General features: G+C 29.6%; 1 protein-coding gene across 1 annotated transcript in view; it reads right to left on the reverse strand.

Moving 5' to 3' along the window:
* The window catches only part of LOC107438318 (uncharacterized), a 127,480-nt gene extending 109,672 nt beyond the window's left edge, over nt 1–17,808 (reverse strand). The window contains exons 1-2 of the mRNA XM_071184923.2: nt 17,644–17,808; nt 13,534–13,872 (exon numbers count right to left, since the gene is read on the reverse strand). Of these exons, the coding sequence (XP_071041024.1) occupies nt 13,534–13,809 (276 nt within the window). The 5' untranslated portion in view covers nt 13,810–13,872; nt 17,644–17,808. The remainder of the gene's footprint in view (nt 1–13,533; nt 13,873–17,643) is intronic.
* Between the last annotated feature and the right edge of the window lies 1 nt (nt 17,809).

Raw genomic sequence — 17,809 nt, forward strand, 5'->3', positions numbered from 1 at the left:
GAATAAAAATTTGACCATTAGATCAAAAGTTATGTTCCAGGAATCAATCTTAATGGCTCCAGGGGGTGACCTCAAATATGCAAATATTAATGAATGCAAACGATTGTTTAAGTTACAAAATCAGATACAAAAACGTTCTTGCTCTGAATGAACACACCTTTTTTCGACGGAATTCGGTTTTCTGACTAAAAATATAGAGAATACCCGCAATCTGGGAAATATGGGGCCAATAGTTTGGTCAGTAGAGAGCTTCAAAGTTATGACCCCTTAATATGAATTTTCCTTTTTCATATTTCGCTATATCTTGAGAATTGAAAATTTTTTTTACACACAATTATAAAATTCATTTATCCAAAGGTATTATCTATGCAAAAATAACTTTTAGTAAACATTTAATATTTTTATTATTTTACTTAAGAATGGACGAAACAATTTTGAATTATAAGGTATGAAATTTTTTTGCATAATTTTAAAGAGTAATTTCATATGGCAAAATACAAAATTTGAACAAAATTGGGCGAATAGTTCCTGAGTTATCGAATTTCAAGTATATCTCACTTTTTTTAAAATTCAGTTTCTCAGGAACTATTCGACCGATTTCGCTCAAATTTTGTATCTTGCTATGTTAAATTACATTCTTTAAAATGATGCAAAAAATTATACATCTTACAAAAACATTTTGACCGTTCTTAAATGAAATAAAAAATAATTACTAAGTTATTTTTTGCATTGAATTATCTTCGGATAAACAAATTTTATAATTTTGTGCAAAAATGTTTCAATTCTTTTATAAAATTCGAGATATAGTGAAATACGCTAAAAGTAAAATTAATATTAAGGGGTCCAAACTTTGGATCGCTCTCCTGACCAAATAATGGGGACCATATTTCCCAGATTGCGCTACCCCCTATAATTTGGGGGGTCAGAAATCTGAATCAGTTGAAAAAAGATGTATTTATTCATAGAAAGTACGTTTTTGTGCCTGATTTTGTACATTGAAATATCGTCTGAACTAAATTAAAATATTTGAAGTCACCCCCAAAATAATTAAATATCAATAGGTCTTAGTAACGCGGGACTGATCAATTTCCCAAGCTCAACATTACTTTCTTTGAGGGAAAGATTTTATATGATTGCGCGTTAGATATAAGCTCTATTTATGGATTATATTTAATATATAATTTCTTTATTATATATATATGTATATATTCGGGCACTTAATGTCAGCTTCCCTCGGAAAAACGGAAAAGAATGAATTGAATTTATATCGTAACTAAAAGATGCACTCATAAGTATACTCGAGTCCAAAATGAACAGGAAACTATCAATTTATTTAGACCATCATCATTCAAAAAAACAGCCCCTGTTACTCAAATAGAGCATTTAGAAGTCCTCGAAACCTAGTGTTCTCAAACGAAGGATGGAAACAGAAGACTTGGGTGCGGAAGTTAGGATTGCTGAAGATCTGGAGGAAAGCCAAATCTCCAAGTTGGAGTACAAGATCGAGGATAAGAGGAGAGAAAGAAAGAAAAAAATTGAGGAAAACGGATGAGTCAATGCCAAGAAAGCCTGTCATCGGACGGAAAAAGCTCCACCTGAGAAAAAGATAACATTAGAAGCAGCACTTCTGGTTGCATAGTAGAAAAGAATAAAAAATTTCCCCGTAACTTTTATAACGAGTTAATAAGAAACTTAATAACTGCAAGTTAGAAGTCTGTATAAGACATGATCGAAAATGTATCTCTTCAAAGTTGAATTTATTTTTTAAATATTTAAAATTTTGAACTGCTACGGTGACTACGACTATATTATATGAACTCGGGCTAGCTTTCGGAGGTCCGAGCCCGAAAAATTTAAACCACAGCCTATCCCAGATATATAGGATTAACTTGGAGCCCGAGTCCAGTCGATATAGGCCAAATTTTGTAGTCTCGTCATTTAGCCTTAGATGTAAGGGAATAAGTAAATTAAAACGAAGAGAAAAATTGAGCAAACTGAAACTCCAAGATGTCTAAAACAAAAATTAAAAAATAAAATCAAAATCTTTAACTAAATAAAAGTTGTTTGACAAATAGCGATAACTTCACACAGCATAATTTAGCGATTTTAAAAATAAATGCCGAGATTCGTATTTGCGTGATTTAAAAATTACACATTGAGAGTAACATTCACACGATTTAAATAAATAAAATCTCGCATCGATATTTTTATTAAAACATTCTATGGATAAATATTTCTTTCATACACTTTTTTTGATTAAATTTCAGGTATTTTTTTCCTTTAATTATTTAAAAAGTGCTTTGCACATAACATTTTTGAATTTTTATTTTCAGCTTCTATATTTTTGAAACCAATCTTATTCTTGTGGTATCAATCAATAAATAAATAAAATCTTGATTTTTCGAATACATTTGCCAAAATGAGGTGGCGGCGAAAAGATTGAAACTAGTTAAGAGTTAATCAAAGCGTGCAGAAAGTTCTTTTAATTGAGATTTCGTGTTTGCCGAAAGTTTTTCATTTTATCTGAGTCTGCTCATAGAACACTGGGTTAGAATCCTTTGCCATAGAGCTAACCGTAAGAAATTTTCATAGTTTTCCTCTCCTTGTAACACAAGTTATTTCCTTCAACAAGTCCTCCATGAAAACTAGTTTGTCCGAATACTTAATATAGTTTCTTTTGTCTTCTGGGTTAGGTTCAAAGCTATTGAACATTTATAACCCTAAACCCAAAAATGGGTCGGCTGTTCAACGCCAGTTATGAAATAAAAAATATATAGGTTAATATTTCAGGCAAACAAAGTAAACTTACACAAATCATCATGAATTTAAATTCAAAAATAAGGGGGGGGGATTTTAAAATTTTTTGTTTTTCCAAGGACTTCTGCGATAGTTTTATTGTAAGAAATGGATCCCTGGTCTGTTTTGTTTGAAAAAATATGTAATAGGACGCTCAAGAATGCAATATTAAATTAGAGTCATTCATCATATTGCCTCCCGGCAATACGACACAAAACACGCAACTAAAATAACATTCTCGCCTTCTATACAATTAGTTAAGAACAAAAAGCCATTCAAATGAAAGTGACGGAACAACGTTGAAAATAGAAATTCTAAAAAACTATCAGTTACAGCATAGAGGAACAAAAACATTACAAATTGACGTGAATAAAGAACGAAAATACAAAAGTAACGTAAAGAGCCTTCAGCTGATTACTGGACCGTGAAAACTGACCACCAAGGGATTTAGAAAAGAACGTCCTGTCAGCAGGCCAAAAGATCAATCACCGCTGCATAATCCGATCGAAATAGCAATCACACAACTTAACTTGATTCTCAATAAAGAGTTCATCATTCACCTCCATCCACCCGCCGCTTCCTACTGTTTATTTTTCCAGCTAAGAAACAAAAGCCTGGAGAATTTAATCACGAGTTGGCAACAGTTGATACAAAATTGGCAGACGATAATACATTAGGGTTAACGTTAAGACCCGCTATACTCGAAACAAATTGAGTAAAAACCTCAATAATGAAAGGGGAGTTGCAGCGAATATTTTAGGGAAATTCTTATTTGCCTTGTTACATTTAGGATTTTAAGTAGATCATAAGATTATAGTGCGTTGAACGGACTATTGTTTCAAAGCAAAATAGTTAAGGAAGTATATGCTTGAAAAAAGAATGAAAAAAGGTGCATCTTAAGTTATATCGCCAGGAAGATTGCAGAGAGATTGCATCTTTCAGAGAAAGGATAGGGATAATATTGAATGGCTTAAGCTTTGAAATTTTGGCGATGAAAAAAATATATAAGCTGGTAGGCTTAAAACTGAACTATTATAACTCAGTCAACTCGGAAAAGGCAATTTATTAAATCAGCATTTGTAATCTATAAGATTATTTTTCCTCCAGTGTTTGTGCTCAAAAGGTGATTTTTGAAATCACTTTCTTATTTCTAGAATTTAAATTTGAAAATTTTATAAAATTTGTACTTGTACCTATATCTGTTCAAGAGTAGAAAGTTAAAATAGCACGTACAAAAATCTAGTGAGATAGAACAATGCAGAGTAGGATTTCGCACACGCGAATTTTGAGCGTGAATCTCATTTAATTCATTTGATTACTACAAGTTTAGTTTGGTTTTTGTCTTTAGGTATAATAGATTGCCTATGAGTTAGCAGTGTAACGTCAAAGAGCCATTTTACCAGTTGTTGAAATTTTTTTCAAAAAAACGAATTGTTCTTGTTAATATTTTTATTTCAATCATGATTTGCCCCAGCGTGCGAAAGTATTATAAGAAAAATATTTAAAAAGAAAAATGTGCTTAATAATAGTACATGTTTAAATGGATAAAATTTCCATTATATGATTGTAAAAACTTATTATATTTATCAGGAAAAATTAATCTGTACTTATTTAACAAAAATAAAAAAAATCATTACAAGCATTTTAGAGCCGAACAATTATTTATAAAAAAATTTAGGTATGACGTAAATAATATTAAAAATGTACATTTAGTATTAATTGTTAAGTTGATTTTCCTGTAAATAGAACTGGACATTATTGGATTATCGATAAAGAAAATTTCGATAACCTATGCCGTATTGCGATATTAACCTACGACGTATAGCGATATTTTCCAGCTTATCGATAATATAATGATTCGACATTTATAGTTTTAAACATTTATCATACATTCCATAATCACCTAAGACGTAATATTCAAGTTTTATACGGATACTTACGTATTATACTGTCGACCATTTTCGCCAAAATCGCGCATTCATTTAGGTATCTTTTAACTTTATTTTAACATAGTAATTGATTATAAAAAAATTGACCGAAGTAAAGTATAACTTATTGCAAAAAAAAGAGATGCAAAAAAATAAGATATTTAAATTTGAACCATTTCCATATTCATATTCAGATTTGGCGAAAATCGTCTATGCGATAATGCATAATTACCAAATACCGTTGTCGCGAATCTCTAAAAATATTGATAATTCGCGATCACGTTACCACGCCGCTTAACAAACATGTTATATTAAGCTCTTTATTTGATAATAAAAAAAATACATCATGCCCAGCATATTTAATTCAAATTGATTCAATGATTAATTTAGATGCAAGCACTGCCTTTAGACAACAAAGGCTATTTACATTTAAGAAGAGAGTAGGTTTCTCAATGATTATTCTACATCTTACTCAAGACAAAGAGAGGTTAAGCGAGCGGTCAAGATGAGCCAGTTGAACTATAAAAAAAAAATCTTTTCAAAAGAATGCCATTCAGAATGACACTGACCAAATCGGACGAGATTCACCCACCCTTAAACAAAAGTTCAATGCACTAATTGAGCCGATGATGAAAGCAATCTTGAAATGAATTTTATTTTCGATACTAGAATGAATTTGAGAATGCTTGTTAAGAAAATCGAGGACTGGAAATACTATCAATTGAATGGAATAAATGCTTTGGAAACTAAGCTGAGTTTAAAGGAAATTACATGGAGAAGAGTTATAAATCTCGATAACTAAGCTAAAATCAGTGTAACTTAGTAACAAGCTAATGATTCTTCAACTCACAGAATAGAACGTACGTATCAATGTACTATAAAAGCTACAGTTCAACACTTACTGGAACAGCAAATTTCGTTGAAAATTTTAGTCAGGCATTACTTTAGCAAGTGCAACCTTTGTCAGTACATTCTAATCAAAGAGACATACAGCTCTTTAATGTTTCAAAAGTGGTTGCTAAACATTTAACACTGTTTTTCGAAGCTCCGTCTCAAAGAAAAATAAAAAAACAGCCTTAGTTTAAGTGCCTTACACTTGAAGCAATGCGATGATTTTTAATCAGGGTGCGTAGTCAAATCTTTGAATCAAAAATAAGCACTTTTTAAAAAATTTTCAAGGACTTTACAAAAATTTTCAAGCACTCAAAAAATTCTTATTGAATCAATGATATTATTGAAAAACAAAAACTTTTTATGAACAGTTTCAGCATTAAGAAAAGAAAGAAAAAACCCAAAAAGAAACGGACGTAAATCGAAACAATCAGTACTTTCCCACATCACCGAGTGAATTGAAGTTGACTCTGAACTCAGAACAAAAGTACCCTTACCCCCTACCTCAAAAAAGTGTTAAAAGTAAAATAAAATTAAAATAAATTAAAAAGAAACATTTAATAAGGATCTGACTATCCGAATTGGAGCACTCGGGTTTCAGTTTCGCGTGTGCGCGCATGCGCAGGTCATAACGTGGGTAGGACATGAATGATTACATAGCAAACACCCAATTTTTCGTGAAATGCAGGGGATCCGCCAGATATCACTGATGGAAAAAAATATTCATGAAAAAAAAACACTGTTTAAAAACGCCAGCTGAAAAAAGCACCTTTAAAAGCTTTCAAAAACGAAATCCCCCAAAAAGCACCTTTAAGTACTTTCTACAAACGCTACGCACCCTGTTAATATATATAATCTTGCCGTGAAGAATTATCTGGGCTTTATAGAACATGCAAATGAGTTAAATATTTTAAAAGATATTAAACATCTTTACGAATCGCGAATTTGGCGACATTTTTCCAACAAGATAAAAATTATCAAAATCACTGCCTTATTCTCAGTTTTTGGAAATTTTTTTGAGCGCAAGTTTTTAAATATTAAAAAAATTAGACCACAAACGCCTTTCATTTTCACAAAACATTGTAGTTTTTCCTTACATTGACGCTTTGCGGCATTTTCAAAATAAGCGTAAATAGGATAATCATTACCATTCCATAGGATAACCATTCTCAACTTTTAAAACAGTTCTTTTTTTAAAACTATAATTCGGCATATTTTATTCGCATTCCGCTCCGATGCCACTTCAGGTCTGCGAATTCAACTTTCGGACATGGAACCTATATAGTCTTAACTATTCATAAACAAAGTTCAATGAAACAAAGATTGAAAAAATGTCACTCTAAACATTAAATATTATCAAAACAAATAGCAGTCTTTCTTTGGTTAGTATATTTACAGCTGCTAAAAAATTGTATCCATAAACTTAGCGTTCCGGCAAAAGATTAATGCTTCCATATCCAAAAAAAAAATTAGGAGCCCCTCTGGTGCTGATAGTTTACACGGGGTAGGAGCATAAACACCCATAGCACAAAGGATTAAAAATTAAGGAACTTCACCTTAACGTGGCACATTCTAGCTTATGACAGCATTTCTTTTAATCGCACAAACCTTTACTTCCTGAATATGGAAAATACACTGGTTATTCACCTCTATATTACAATGACTTACAGAAATGCACCATTGAATTGTTTAAAACATTTTTTAATCATAACAGGTTAGATAAACAATTTCAAACAAGGGCATTTTTAAAAAGAAATTACATCCAGCAAACAAACATTCAAAGCGTGTACTTTAAATGTTTTTCTTTAAAAAAAATGACCAATGCGATATAATGAGAATTTAAAATATTTATTTACTTTCCAACTAAAGTAGGTAGCCGCAATTAGTTTCTTCCATTAAAAACTTATTCCAAGTTGCTGCTTGATTCTCCGGGTATATATATTAAGTTCCAGTATGGAATTACTTACGTTTGGCCCATCAATACAGAAAAAAAAGAAAAAAAATTTCAAAGCTTTAATCGGTAACTCAAAATTAGAATCAAAACAAACAAAACGATTATGCATTTTAGTTAAAAGGTCAATCCCTTCTTACAGCCAAGAAAGCATATGCGAAAATTTAATTTTATTAAAATCACTAAAAAAAAAGCAGACGTGTTAAAATGCTTAAATTTTTTTCTTTTTAAAAAAATATACACATTAGCAGTTAAAACACATGAGTTTTTATAAAAACTTGAATTAAAAGAGACTCAAAACAGTAATTTTTATTATAATTTTTACAAATAATGCTTATAAAATTTGTAAATTGCCGGTAAAACTTTTACTTTGGTCATTATTAAATAATACGCGCATGCGTTTAAGAATATGAGCAAAAAACTTGAAATGAGAGTTTGAAAAAAAAAAGGACACCGCTCAAATTCCCAAACAAACGCTAATTTTTGACAATTATGTTAAGCTTAAAAAAGGTTCGTAATAAATCAATAAGAAAATTTGCTTAGCCATAACTTACTATGTTTACTTTTTTTTAATGGCCTAGCATTTTCTAACTTAAAATCATTACACACTAGGTAGTTCTTTTATTACAATAATCTCAACACCCATTTTTTAATAGCTATTAATCTTCTTCAACGCTAATTTCAAACTATGTTCATTTTTCAAGCACGCAATTTGAGTTATGCCTAAACTTAAAAATAGACCGATGAATCGCTACCGTACAAATTTCATGTTTCCGCCAAATCTTTGAAATAATGCTCGATTTATTCATTCAGTGCGATACTTGAAAATTCCAACTATTATTGACAAAATTATATAGAATTAACGAAGTTATAAAAATATAAAAAGTTTACCGATAAAAACAAAAATACAATACGCTCCATAACGGTCATATTAATTTCGAAACAACCTGCTTCTTTAATAGACAGGTCAACCTATAATTAACCTAACTAAAGCAAATTCCCCAATAGTCCTTGACACACGAAACACTATTGGTAAAAGGATACAGATTCGATTTAGAATTTGACCTGATAAAATCTCTCAGTGAGAGATGAAGAGGCAGACTACGGAGACACATTAATTACATTATAATTTGTGTAAGTAGGATGGCTAAGTTGTTTAAACAGAAGTAGTGGCTGTGTGATAATAGCTGGTCAACTCCTACAAGAGCATAAGAAATTCGTCAACATTTAGTTTAAAACAAAGAAAAAATTAGGTCGTCCATGCATAACGCACATTGTTATATATTTACACGAATGAAACAAAATAAACACAAACGCAATCTATACATCTATACATCTATACATAATAATAAACGCGGCTGTGTGTGTGTGTGTGTGCGTCTGTAATCACAATATATCACCCCAGAAGCCTCGCCCGGGCACGAAACTCGGCCCATAATTGTGTTTTGACATAATGAAGAAGTATTTTTTTTCTTTTTCAAAAATTTTGATTAGTTATTTAGTTATCAGTCATTTTGTAAGTCTATGCTTTTCGTCTGCTTTTTCGTCTTCAAAGAGCCATATTCAAAAAACTATTAAAAAATGCATATACTTTTCCCCACTCTTATAAATGTATGCTAATGCGAACCTCACAATTGAAATATTAATTTTCGACAACTTAAATCAATAATATACGAAGGAATTAATAATTTAATTATAAAGTTCGCAATAGTTTACATTTATTAAAGTGGAGAAAAGTTTAACTTTTGTATTAAAAATGTGGCAACATATTCGATACGTAAATAGAACGCTTCGCTTTGATATATTTGTCGCTGTTCATAATTGTTATAATAAGTTTTTCTTCTTCTTTCCACGCTCTATTTTTTTTTCTTAAGTGAAGACGATAATTTTTATAGCGATATTGTAGTACTTTGTACAACTAAAAATTCTTTTCACAACACTTTAAAAATATTTACTTTATTTTCTTTATATATACAGAGAACAGTCGGCAAAGAATTCGATTAGGTTGAAAAACATTTCGCTAAAAAGGAACGAATTCCAAAAGAAAAAATAAACAACTTAAAGAATAAAAATGCTGATGCCAGCCAATTTTTTGAAAGTTAACTTAGAAATAACAAACCAAACGATGTTAAATAACAAACCAAACGATGTTAACAAAATGACGTAGAAAGCGCAACTAGATCAAAATTATACAAGCACAACTAGATCAAATTATAATACCTGAGTGCTTGACGTAACAGATATAGAAATAGAATTTGATACTATAAAAAATTATATAGAAATAGAAATTGATACCATAAAAAATTTATTCGTTTTCGTGTTCTTTTCATGTATTTAGCATTTTAGTTTTTTTTTTCTTAAGCGTTGTAGCTATATAATTTCAAACATCCTCAAGAGCTATAACACATCTGCAGCAGAACTGGATATGAAGACAAAATTGCTGGACAGGAACACTTTAATTGTCCACTAATCTTCAGATTTCCTGCTATGTTTTAAAAAACTTTATTTGTGAAAACCTTCAGAGTGGCGGACAGCTGGCCGCCTTAGGTGGCTAGTTTAAAATAAAAATGTCTGGTAAACGAGTCTCGATACAAAAGTTATAAAGCACCGAGAGAAAATTTTTCTATCTTTATTTAGAATGTTATATCAGGGTCTGTTTAGAAGAAATTTGGGTCCGTTAACGGACCCCTTCACAAAATATCCTTCCATAAAAACGGACCCTTCACAAAATAATTTATCTTTTAATCGGTATCGGACCCTTCACAAATTTGTTAATCTTCATTATTGTTTTGTTAATCAAATAAACCCTTCTCGGGGGGGGGGGGGGAATAAGAAATACGGTTCGAAACGAACTAAGTTTTCCAAGTTTCCCTAAGTTTAAATTCCAAATGTAGTATTCTAAGAAAATATTTCTACTTTTACAAACATCGTGTGCACATTCTTATTGATATTAAATTATAATTTTATTTTTTTGTAAATAAATAATTGATCAATTTATATTTATTCATAAAATTAATTAATAGAATATTATGCAAATAAAAATTAATTTCTGGCAATTTTTTAAATAAATTTTAAATTTAAGAATTGTTTAAGTTTACTTAATGCGTAACACATTAAAAGTGATACATGTGTTATTTGAAATATGTCAATTGAAATTATTAAAAATGTGTGATTTTGTTTCCATTATTCGTCAGAAATGAATATTCTGTGTTGAGCAGTATAGGCTAAATACCAAATATTTGTATGTTGCATCTCTAATTTACTGGCAGCAATTGTTGAGCAGAATCTTTTATCTATTTACAATTTAAAAGCTTCTTGAGAAGGTTTTTAGCAATTTTTGCAATAACAGGACCTTATTTGCACAAATTCACAAAAACAGGACCCTGGTTGAAAGAATAGGACCTAATGCTTATTTTATATTCACAAATTATGAGTAATTTTTTCACAAATTTTACAAAATCAGGATCTTTCACAAAATGTCTGGACAGACCCCTGATTTAATGCTATCCAACCATCCCAAACGATTTTTAAAGATCTCTTCATTTTAAATGGTTCCTCGAAAATTATTATAATTAAACAGTAGGTTTTAGAGAAAAATAAAAATGTCTCGAATCTTCCCGTAAACAACAATTAGAAACTAAGTCAAATGATAGGCATAGAGGACTTTGATACAATTAAAGACTAGGTGACGGCCGCGATTTAATAAAAGTATTGTTTAATATCTGCCTCCGATCAGTCGAATACAGGTCGTGATATACATTGGTGACCATAACAATAGAAGATTGAGGATAGATCAAATATAGTAAATTAAAGATTATAGAACATTTGTGGATAAAAGATTGGCAGGTACAAAAATCATAGCTTCAGATGAATACAATTAAAAAACTGATTTAAACTTTTCAAATGGATGCATACTTTTTTAATTTAATCCTGAAGATCTGGCTTTGAGCGATAAGCGCTTTAATCTTTGATTTATTAAAAGAATATTTAGTACATGCACAAAAACAATTTTCGATAACTGCATATTAATAATTATAAAAATCATTATTTTTCTTCGTGTAAGATCATAATTTTTTTAGGTTGGTAATCGATTAACACTGAAATGGAAAAATTTAAATTTGGTACTTACAGGAAAAAAAAAATTTAATTTTATTAACGCTTTTGTACTCATCTATGAAAAAAAGGGGAAATTCGCCACAGTACTAATAATTTGTGAAAAAAAAAGGTACAAGATTTGCCCGAAATTATGCTAACATAGCTAATGGGAAAAACGAAGGTCTAATTAGTTAAGGCATCACAAGACAAATCCTACAAGTTATTTTATTAAGCATAGATTAGATACCCCTTTTAAACATTACCACAGGGACCAATGTCCAACTAATAAAAGAACAGTCTTTAATTGAATTTAGAACAAATAAAAAATGTTAATAAATATACAGAAGCACAAGCAACCTACACTACTTCCTAAAAAGAATCTAGCATACTTGAACCTAAAGGGCGTTGAATGAAAAAGATGGTGAACTCACTAATACTTCACAAACAGAACTTTCAACACTGAAAACACTCCACGAAATATTGGAAAACTCAGAACGAAAAAAAGCACAGTACTTAAAATAATTCACTGCTTAGAGTGAAATCCGGTCGCCGATAATAAGAGGTTCTAAAATTATAAATTCAACTCTTCAAATAAAACTAAAAGGCCCCCTATTTTTTTTTTTTTTTAATACCTTGCATTTGATTCACAAAGTTGTTAGTAGGAATTCTAAAGTGATTTGGGCATATGAACAAACCAATATACTTATGAATGATTCAGGTACCTGCATCTAGACCATGTTACATTATCCTTTTCAGTTCTTGGCGGTATTCTTTATTTGTTAGAAAGAAAATCTATTGTGGTTGTGTAGATTTCTGTTTTAGGTTGGTAATCGATTAACACTGAAATGGAAAAATTTAAATTTGGTACTTACAGGAAAAAAAAAATTTAATTTTATTAACGCTTTTGTACTCATCTATGAAAAAAAGGGGAAATTCGCCACAGTACTAATAATTTGTGAAAAAAAAAGGTACAAGATTTGCCCGAAATTATGCTAACATAGCTAATGGGAAAAACGAAGGTCTAATTAGTTAAGGCATCACAAGACAAATCCTACAAGTTATTTTATTAAGCATAGATTAGATACCCCTTTTAAACATTACCACAGGGACCAATGTCCAACTAATAAAAGAACAGTCTTTAATTGAATTTAGAACAAATAAAAAATGTTAATAAATATACAGAAGCACAAGCAACCTACACTACTTCCTAAAAAGAATCTAGCATACTTGAACCTAAAGGGCGTTGAATGAAAAAGATGGTGAACTCACTAATACTTCACAAACAGAACTTTCAACACTGAAAACACTCCACGAAATATTGGAAAACTCAGAACGAAAAAAAGCACAGTACTTAAAATAATTCACTGCTTAGAGTGAAATCCGGTCGCCGATAATAAGAGGTTCTAAAATTATAAATTCAACTCTTCAAATAAAACTAAAAGGCCCCCTATTTTTTTTTTTTTTTAATACCTTGCATTTGATTCACAAAGTTGTTAGTAGGAATTCTAAAGTGATTTGGGCATATGAACAAACCAATATACTTATGAATGATTCAGGTACCTGCATCTAGACCATGTTACATTATCCTTTTCAGTTCTTGGCGGTATTCTTTATTTGTTAGAAAGAAAATCTATTGTGGTTGTGTAGATTTCTGTTACTAACCCTAGATAACAGAAATTTGCAATAGTTACAATAGCAAGTATTGTAACTATTAGAACAAAGTGAATATAACAATACCCACAAACTTTCTGATATTTGTTTGAAGGTTGATTTCTAACATTCAAAGAGTTAGCATAATACGTTATTTAGGATCTTATAACACCCTACATTCAATTCAAAGAGTCAATCAAATAACAAAATTCAAAAGTTTACCTTAAAAACTTCGGAGAAAAATCCAGCACCGATTTTCTCACAGTTAAAATCATCTAAACGGTTCAAAGCAGCTACAGCATATCGAAGAGCTTCGTAGGAAGAACTTGGAACACATGTTGACATAGACCTCGAGGTTTTAGGATATCTCTTTGAAGAATAATTATTGATACTCCTCTTGGCATTGTGCACAGAAACCATATGCGGATACACTGTTCCACTCTCCGGGCAATCCAGAGGTTGACAGTTATACAAAACCGTTTCACCACTAATAGACATTTCTTAAGAATTCAAGTCACAAAAGGAAACATTATAACAGAATATAACTTGTTCATGATTCATCTGCAAAAAAAGAAAATTTCCAATGTAAAAACGTTAATTAAAATTTAGATTAGTTCACGCATAGAAAATCAAAATATAAATATTATTTTTAAAAACAGATGGAATGTACAGAAGGAAAAAAAAGGGTTACTTAATTGCAGACTAAGCTCGTTCATAAATAACCTGAATGTGGCCCTACACCTACGATGTAGAAAATCACATTTCAACCTATACGTTTTTCTATAAAGCAAGTCAGTTTTGTTATCTGGTTATAAAGCTTTGCTGCTAAGACGAAGTATATTATAATTTACTTTGAAGAGTATTGGGATCATTCTTTAGGGAATGACATTACATGTATAGGCTTTTGTTTGTTTATTAAGTGACAAATAAAGGTAATTTTATGATAAATGGTAAAAGTTATAAAGTGAGCAAATTCTGGGCTTTTTACGCTTTTTAAAAAAATTTATTCCAGTGGTAGCTAAGTTAATGTTTTAATTTATTATTTTTTATTCATTTAAACCTATTTTCCACACCACTACATATGATTTAAAAGTTCACATGCAAAGTGACTTTGTTTCAGCTCTTTTGTGGTGAGGCTTTTAAAATGTTGGCATTATAACCAAACATTTTGAAAGCTTTAGTTTTTATGTGTCTACCAATTTATAAAATATTTTACAAAAAGCGTACCAGTTAGCAAGTCTGCAAATACTACTTTTTACCCAGTGCTTTATTTTTCTCTTTTGCTCTAAAATGGCACACAAATGGTTGAAATAAAAATGGCATGTTCATCTTTTAACAGATTAGTTTTAAACAAAAACTTTATTATGATTTAAGAATTTAGCTTATAATAAAATAAACTTAATCATATTGTGTGCCACACCGACTTCTGATTACAAACATAAGCATGATACATTTAACTATGTATTCTTAGTCAGAATAACAACTCTTTTACAGTTTGGATGCTGATATTTAATTTTGCATTTAATATAAATGGGCCTTCGCCATACCATCTATTGATTGAAACTTCAGCTCCATTTTCTGTAGTCTTTAGAAGACTATCAATGTCTTTTTCTTGAAAAATAAACTCCTGAAAATATGTTAATTTGAAATATATAACCTTTTTGGCTTTTTTTTCTTTACTTAAGAATAGATATAGATTACGTAAGATCTCAATTTGTTTGGGCTTCCTGCAGCAACTCTTTAGCACTAATATCTTTCTGCAAGATACTTTTAATAACAAATATTTATGTTACTAATTTAAAGTAACAGAAGTGCTATGTACGCATAAAAAAACTATAGTTTTTCAATTGAATGTGTAATATTTTTTTATTCTAATATTATGGGCGATATTTCGTAAATCATCATCACTTTAAATCCGTAGCAGTCTGCAAGAACTGATGTTCAGGGTGACAATGCCACTGCATTCTGCTACACCTGGATTTTTTTTTTTTTTTAAAGAAAAGGAACCAGCTAGTTTAAGTTGAAAAAATTCAAATATGTATATGGTATACATATATTCAAGAACATAAAATTTGAACAAATAATTTGAATCTGATAATTTTAATACGAATCAGACTTTTATATATCTTACACTTTTGAATCTCTCTAATTTCAAAGTTTAAAAAATTTTAGGATTGAAATAATTACAATTAAGGTGACAAACTAATAATTAGTTGAAGGAACATCTCATTTTTTAATATAAAGTTAGTTTTTCAAATTTAATCATTGGATTTTTAATTTACAATGTCTTCCAAATGTGCATTTTTAAACAAATATATTAATCAAATAAATTAATTAATGACAAAGCTTCAAAAATTAGGCTGATACAAATGTAAATTTATTACACATGAAATTTTTAGTTCATGATCAAATTGTACTCTAACACTAAGTAAAAACAATTTATAAATTCTTAAAATATAATACTCAATTTGAGTTAAGTAAATTTTAATGATAAAATTCACAGAAAAAAAATTTAAATGTCTCTTCAGCTTTACAAAATAGACTGGATATAAAATAGATAAATGTATAAAATTTTAAATAAAACTAATTTCAGAAAAATTGTAAAAAATATCACTTTATTAAAATTTATCTACAAAAGCTAAAAAACATATGTAATTATTAATAACAGATTTTAATAATGAATTCCTTAAATACGATCGGATCAAAAATATTTTCTCTCTTTTAATTTTCATGACTAATGCAAATTAAATGAATTAAAAGAACTTCTACTTACATTTAATCTATTTTTTATTTAAAATTTTATTATTATTACTAAGCTAACTAGTACATAGAAGAAATGCTTAAATTTTGAAAATTTACAGAGAAAGTCCAAGTGTCTGCTGACAAAAGAATTTTCACTGATATGATGTAGAGAAAGCTACAACAGTTCAAGTGATTATTTCACAATGAAAACAATTTTTACTAAAAAATGAAATAAAAATTTTAAATTGTACAACACGTTTTTTGAAGTTACTTCATAAAGAAAAATTCACAATCTAACATTTTCCAGAAGTTGAAATAAAAGGTGGTCCATTAGTTTGAGACAACTAAAATGTGATTCAGACTCCTCTAACAAATTATCAATTGTGCCCTGGTCCAACAATCAATGTATATAATTTTGATTCTTTTTTAATGTTTAATTTTGTGACATGGTCTATATTTTTATCACGAAACAGCATTTTTTAATCATATTGTGAGCATTACTTTCTTTGTATTGTAATTTTAGTACTGTTCTATTAAAAGGAATTCATAAAAAAATTCCCAAATCAGTGAGGGAAATTGGCACTACAAAAGCAACCCTTTACCTCAATGGTCAGTGTATGGAATATTGGAGGTATTGGCTCTCAACTTTAAAAAAAAAAAATAATAATAAGTATTGGATAGACCAAAGAAACGACTACCAGGCAATGGCACTTTCATCCTTCGATTAATAAAATTATTAAAACTAATAAACAGGGAATTATTATTGATATATTATGTTTCGGTGCTTGAATTAGTGAAAAATTTAACAATTGCCAAAAGCCCTCTATAACAGAAGAGTAATATTTCCATTTAATTCACTTTACTAATTATAAAAAAACTAATCAACATGTAATTTTTAAAAACTAATAGGCATGTAACAGACCAATGAAAATGTGTACAGATTAGTAATATCTTTCATCCCTTGGACCAGAGAAAAAATTTTCCAAATTTCTACCCTTAATTTCCATCTATAAACAAAATTTGAAAATATTTTTTTTTTCCAAAAAAAGTTAACAGAATTAGAATATATTGGTCTTATATAATTCACTCACATATATATAGTTCAAATTTGACAAAATATTTTTAAAAAATGTTTGCCTTAGCATTTAATACTTCATAAAATCACAGAAGTCTATAAGGCTGACCTGTCAAATTATGGAATGAATTTATTAAAATATTCTATATTAGATCAAACTTGGACCCTGAAAGAATGATGTAAGTCATAAAACTATAATTACAAGACATCATAAATCGCGTTTTACATTAAAACTCCATAATCCTCTTTGAAAACCAAGTCAATGATATAGGCAAAATAGAAGTTTACTGAAATTACAAATGCTGAATTCATATAATTTTTCACTAGCCATAAATAAAATATAGAAAACTCATGAGAAATTTAAAAAAATAAAATAAAAATAAAGTTTTCTTATTTGAACATAGCTTTACGAAATAATAAATTTTGAACAGTAATATAGAATTTTCAATAGTGCCTGATAGCTATTCATTAAACAGTATAATAAAAGAATTTGTACATTTTAGAAAAAAACTTACCAAATTACAAAGTCATTTGTAAGGGGCGGACACTATAAAACATTCAAATTTTAACACAGAGGTAATCCACAAGTCATCACCGGCAAATATCAAACATTAATACTACTCAAGAGCACAGACATGTTTGTATTGAATCCTCAACTGTCATTTTCTTGGGAAAGAAAGG

This window comes from Parasteatoda tepidariorum, chromosome 5 (assembly GCF_982258835.1).
Source record: "Parasteatoda tepidariorum strain Cologne lab strain chromosome 5, Ptep-v5.0, whole genome shotgun sequence".
In the NCBI taxonomy this organism is placed as follows: Eukaryota; Metazoa; Arthropoda; class Arachnida; order Araneae; family Theridiidae; genus Parasteatoda; species Parasteatoda tepidariorum.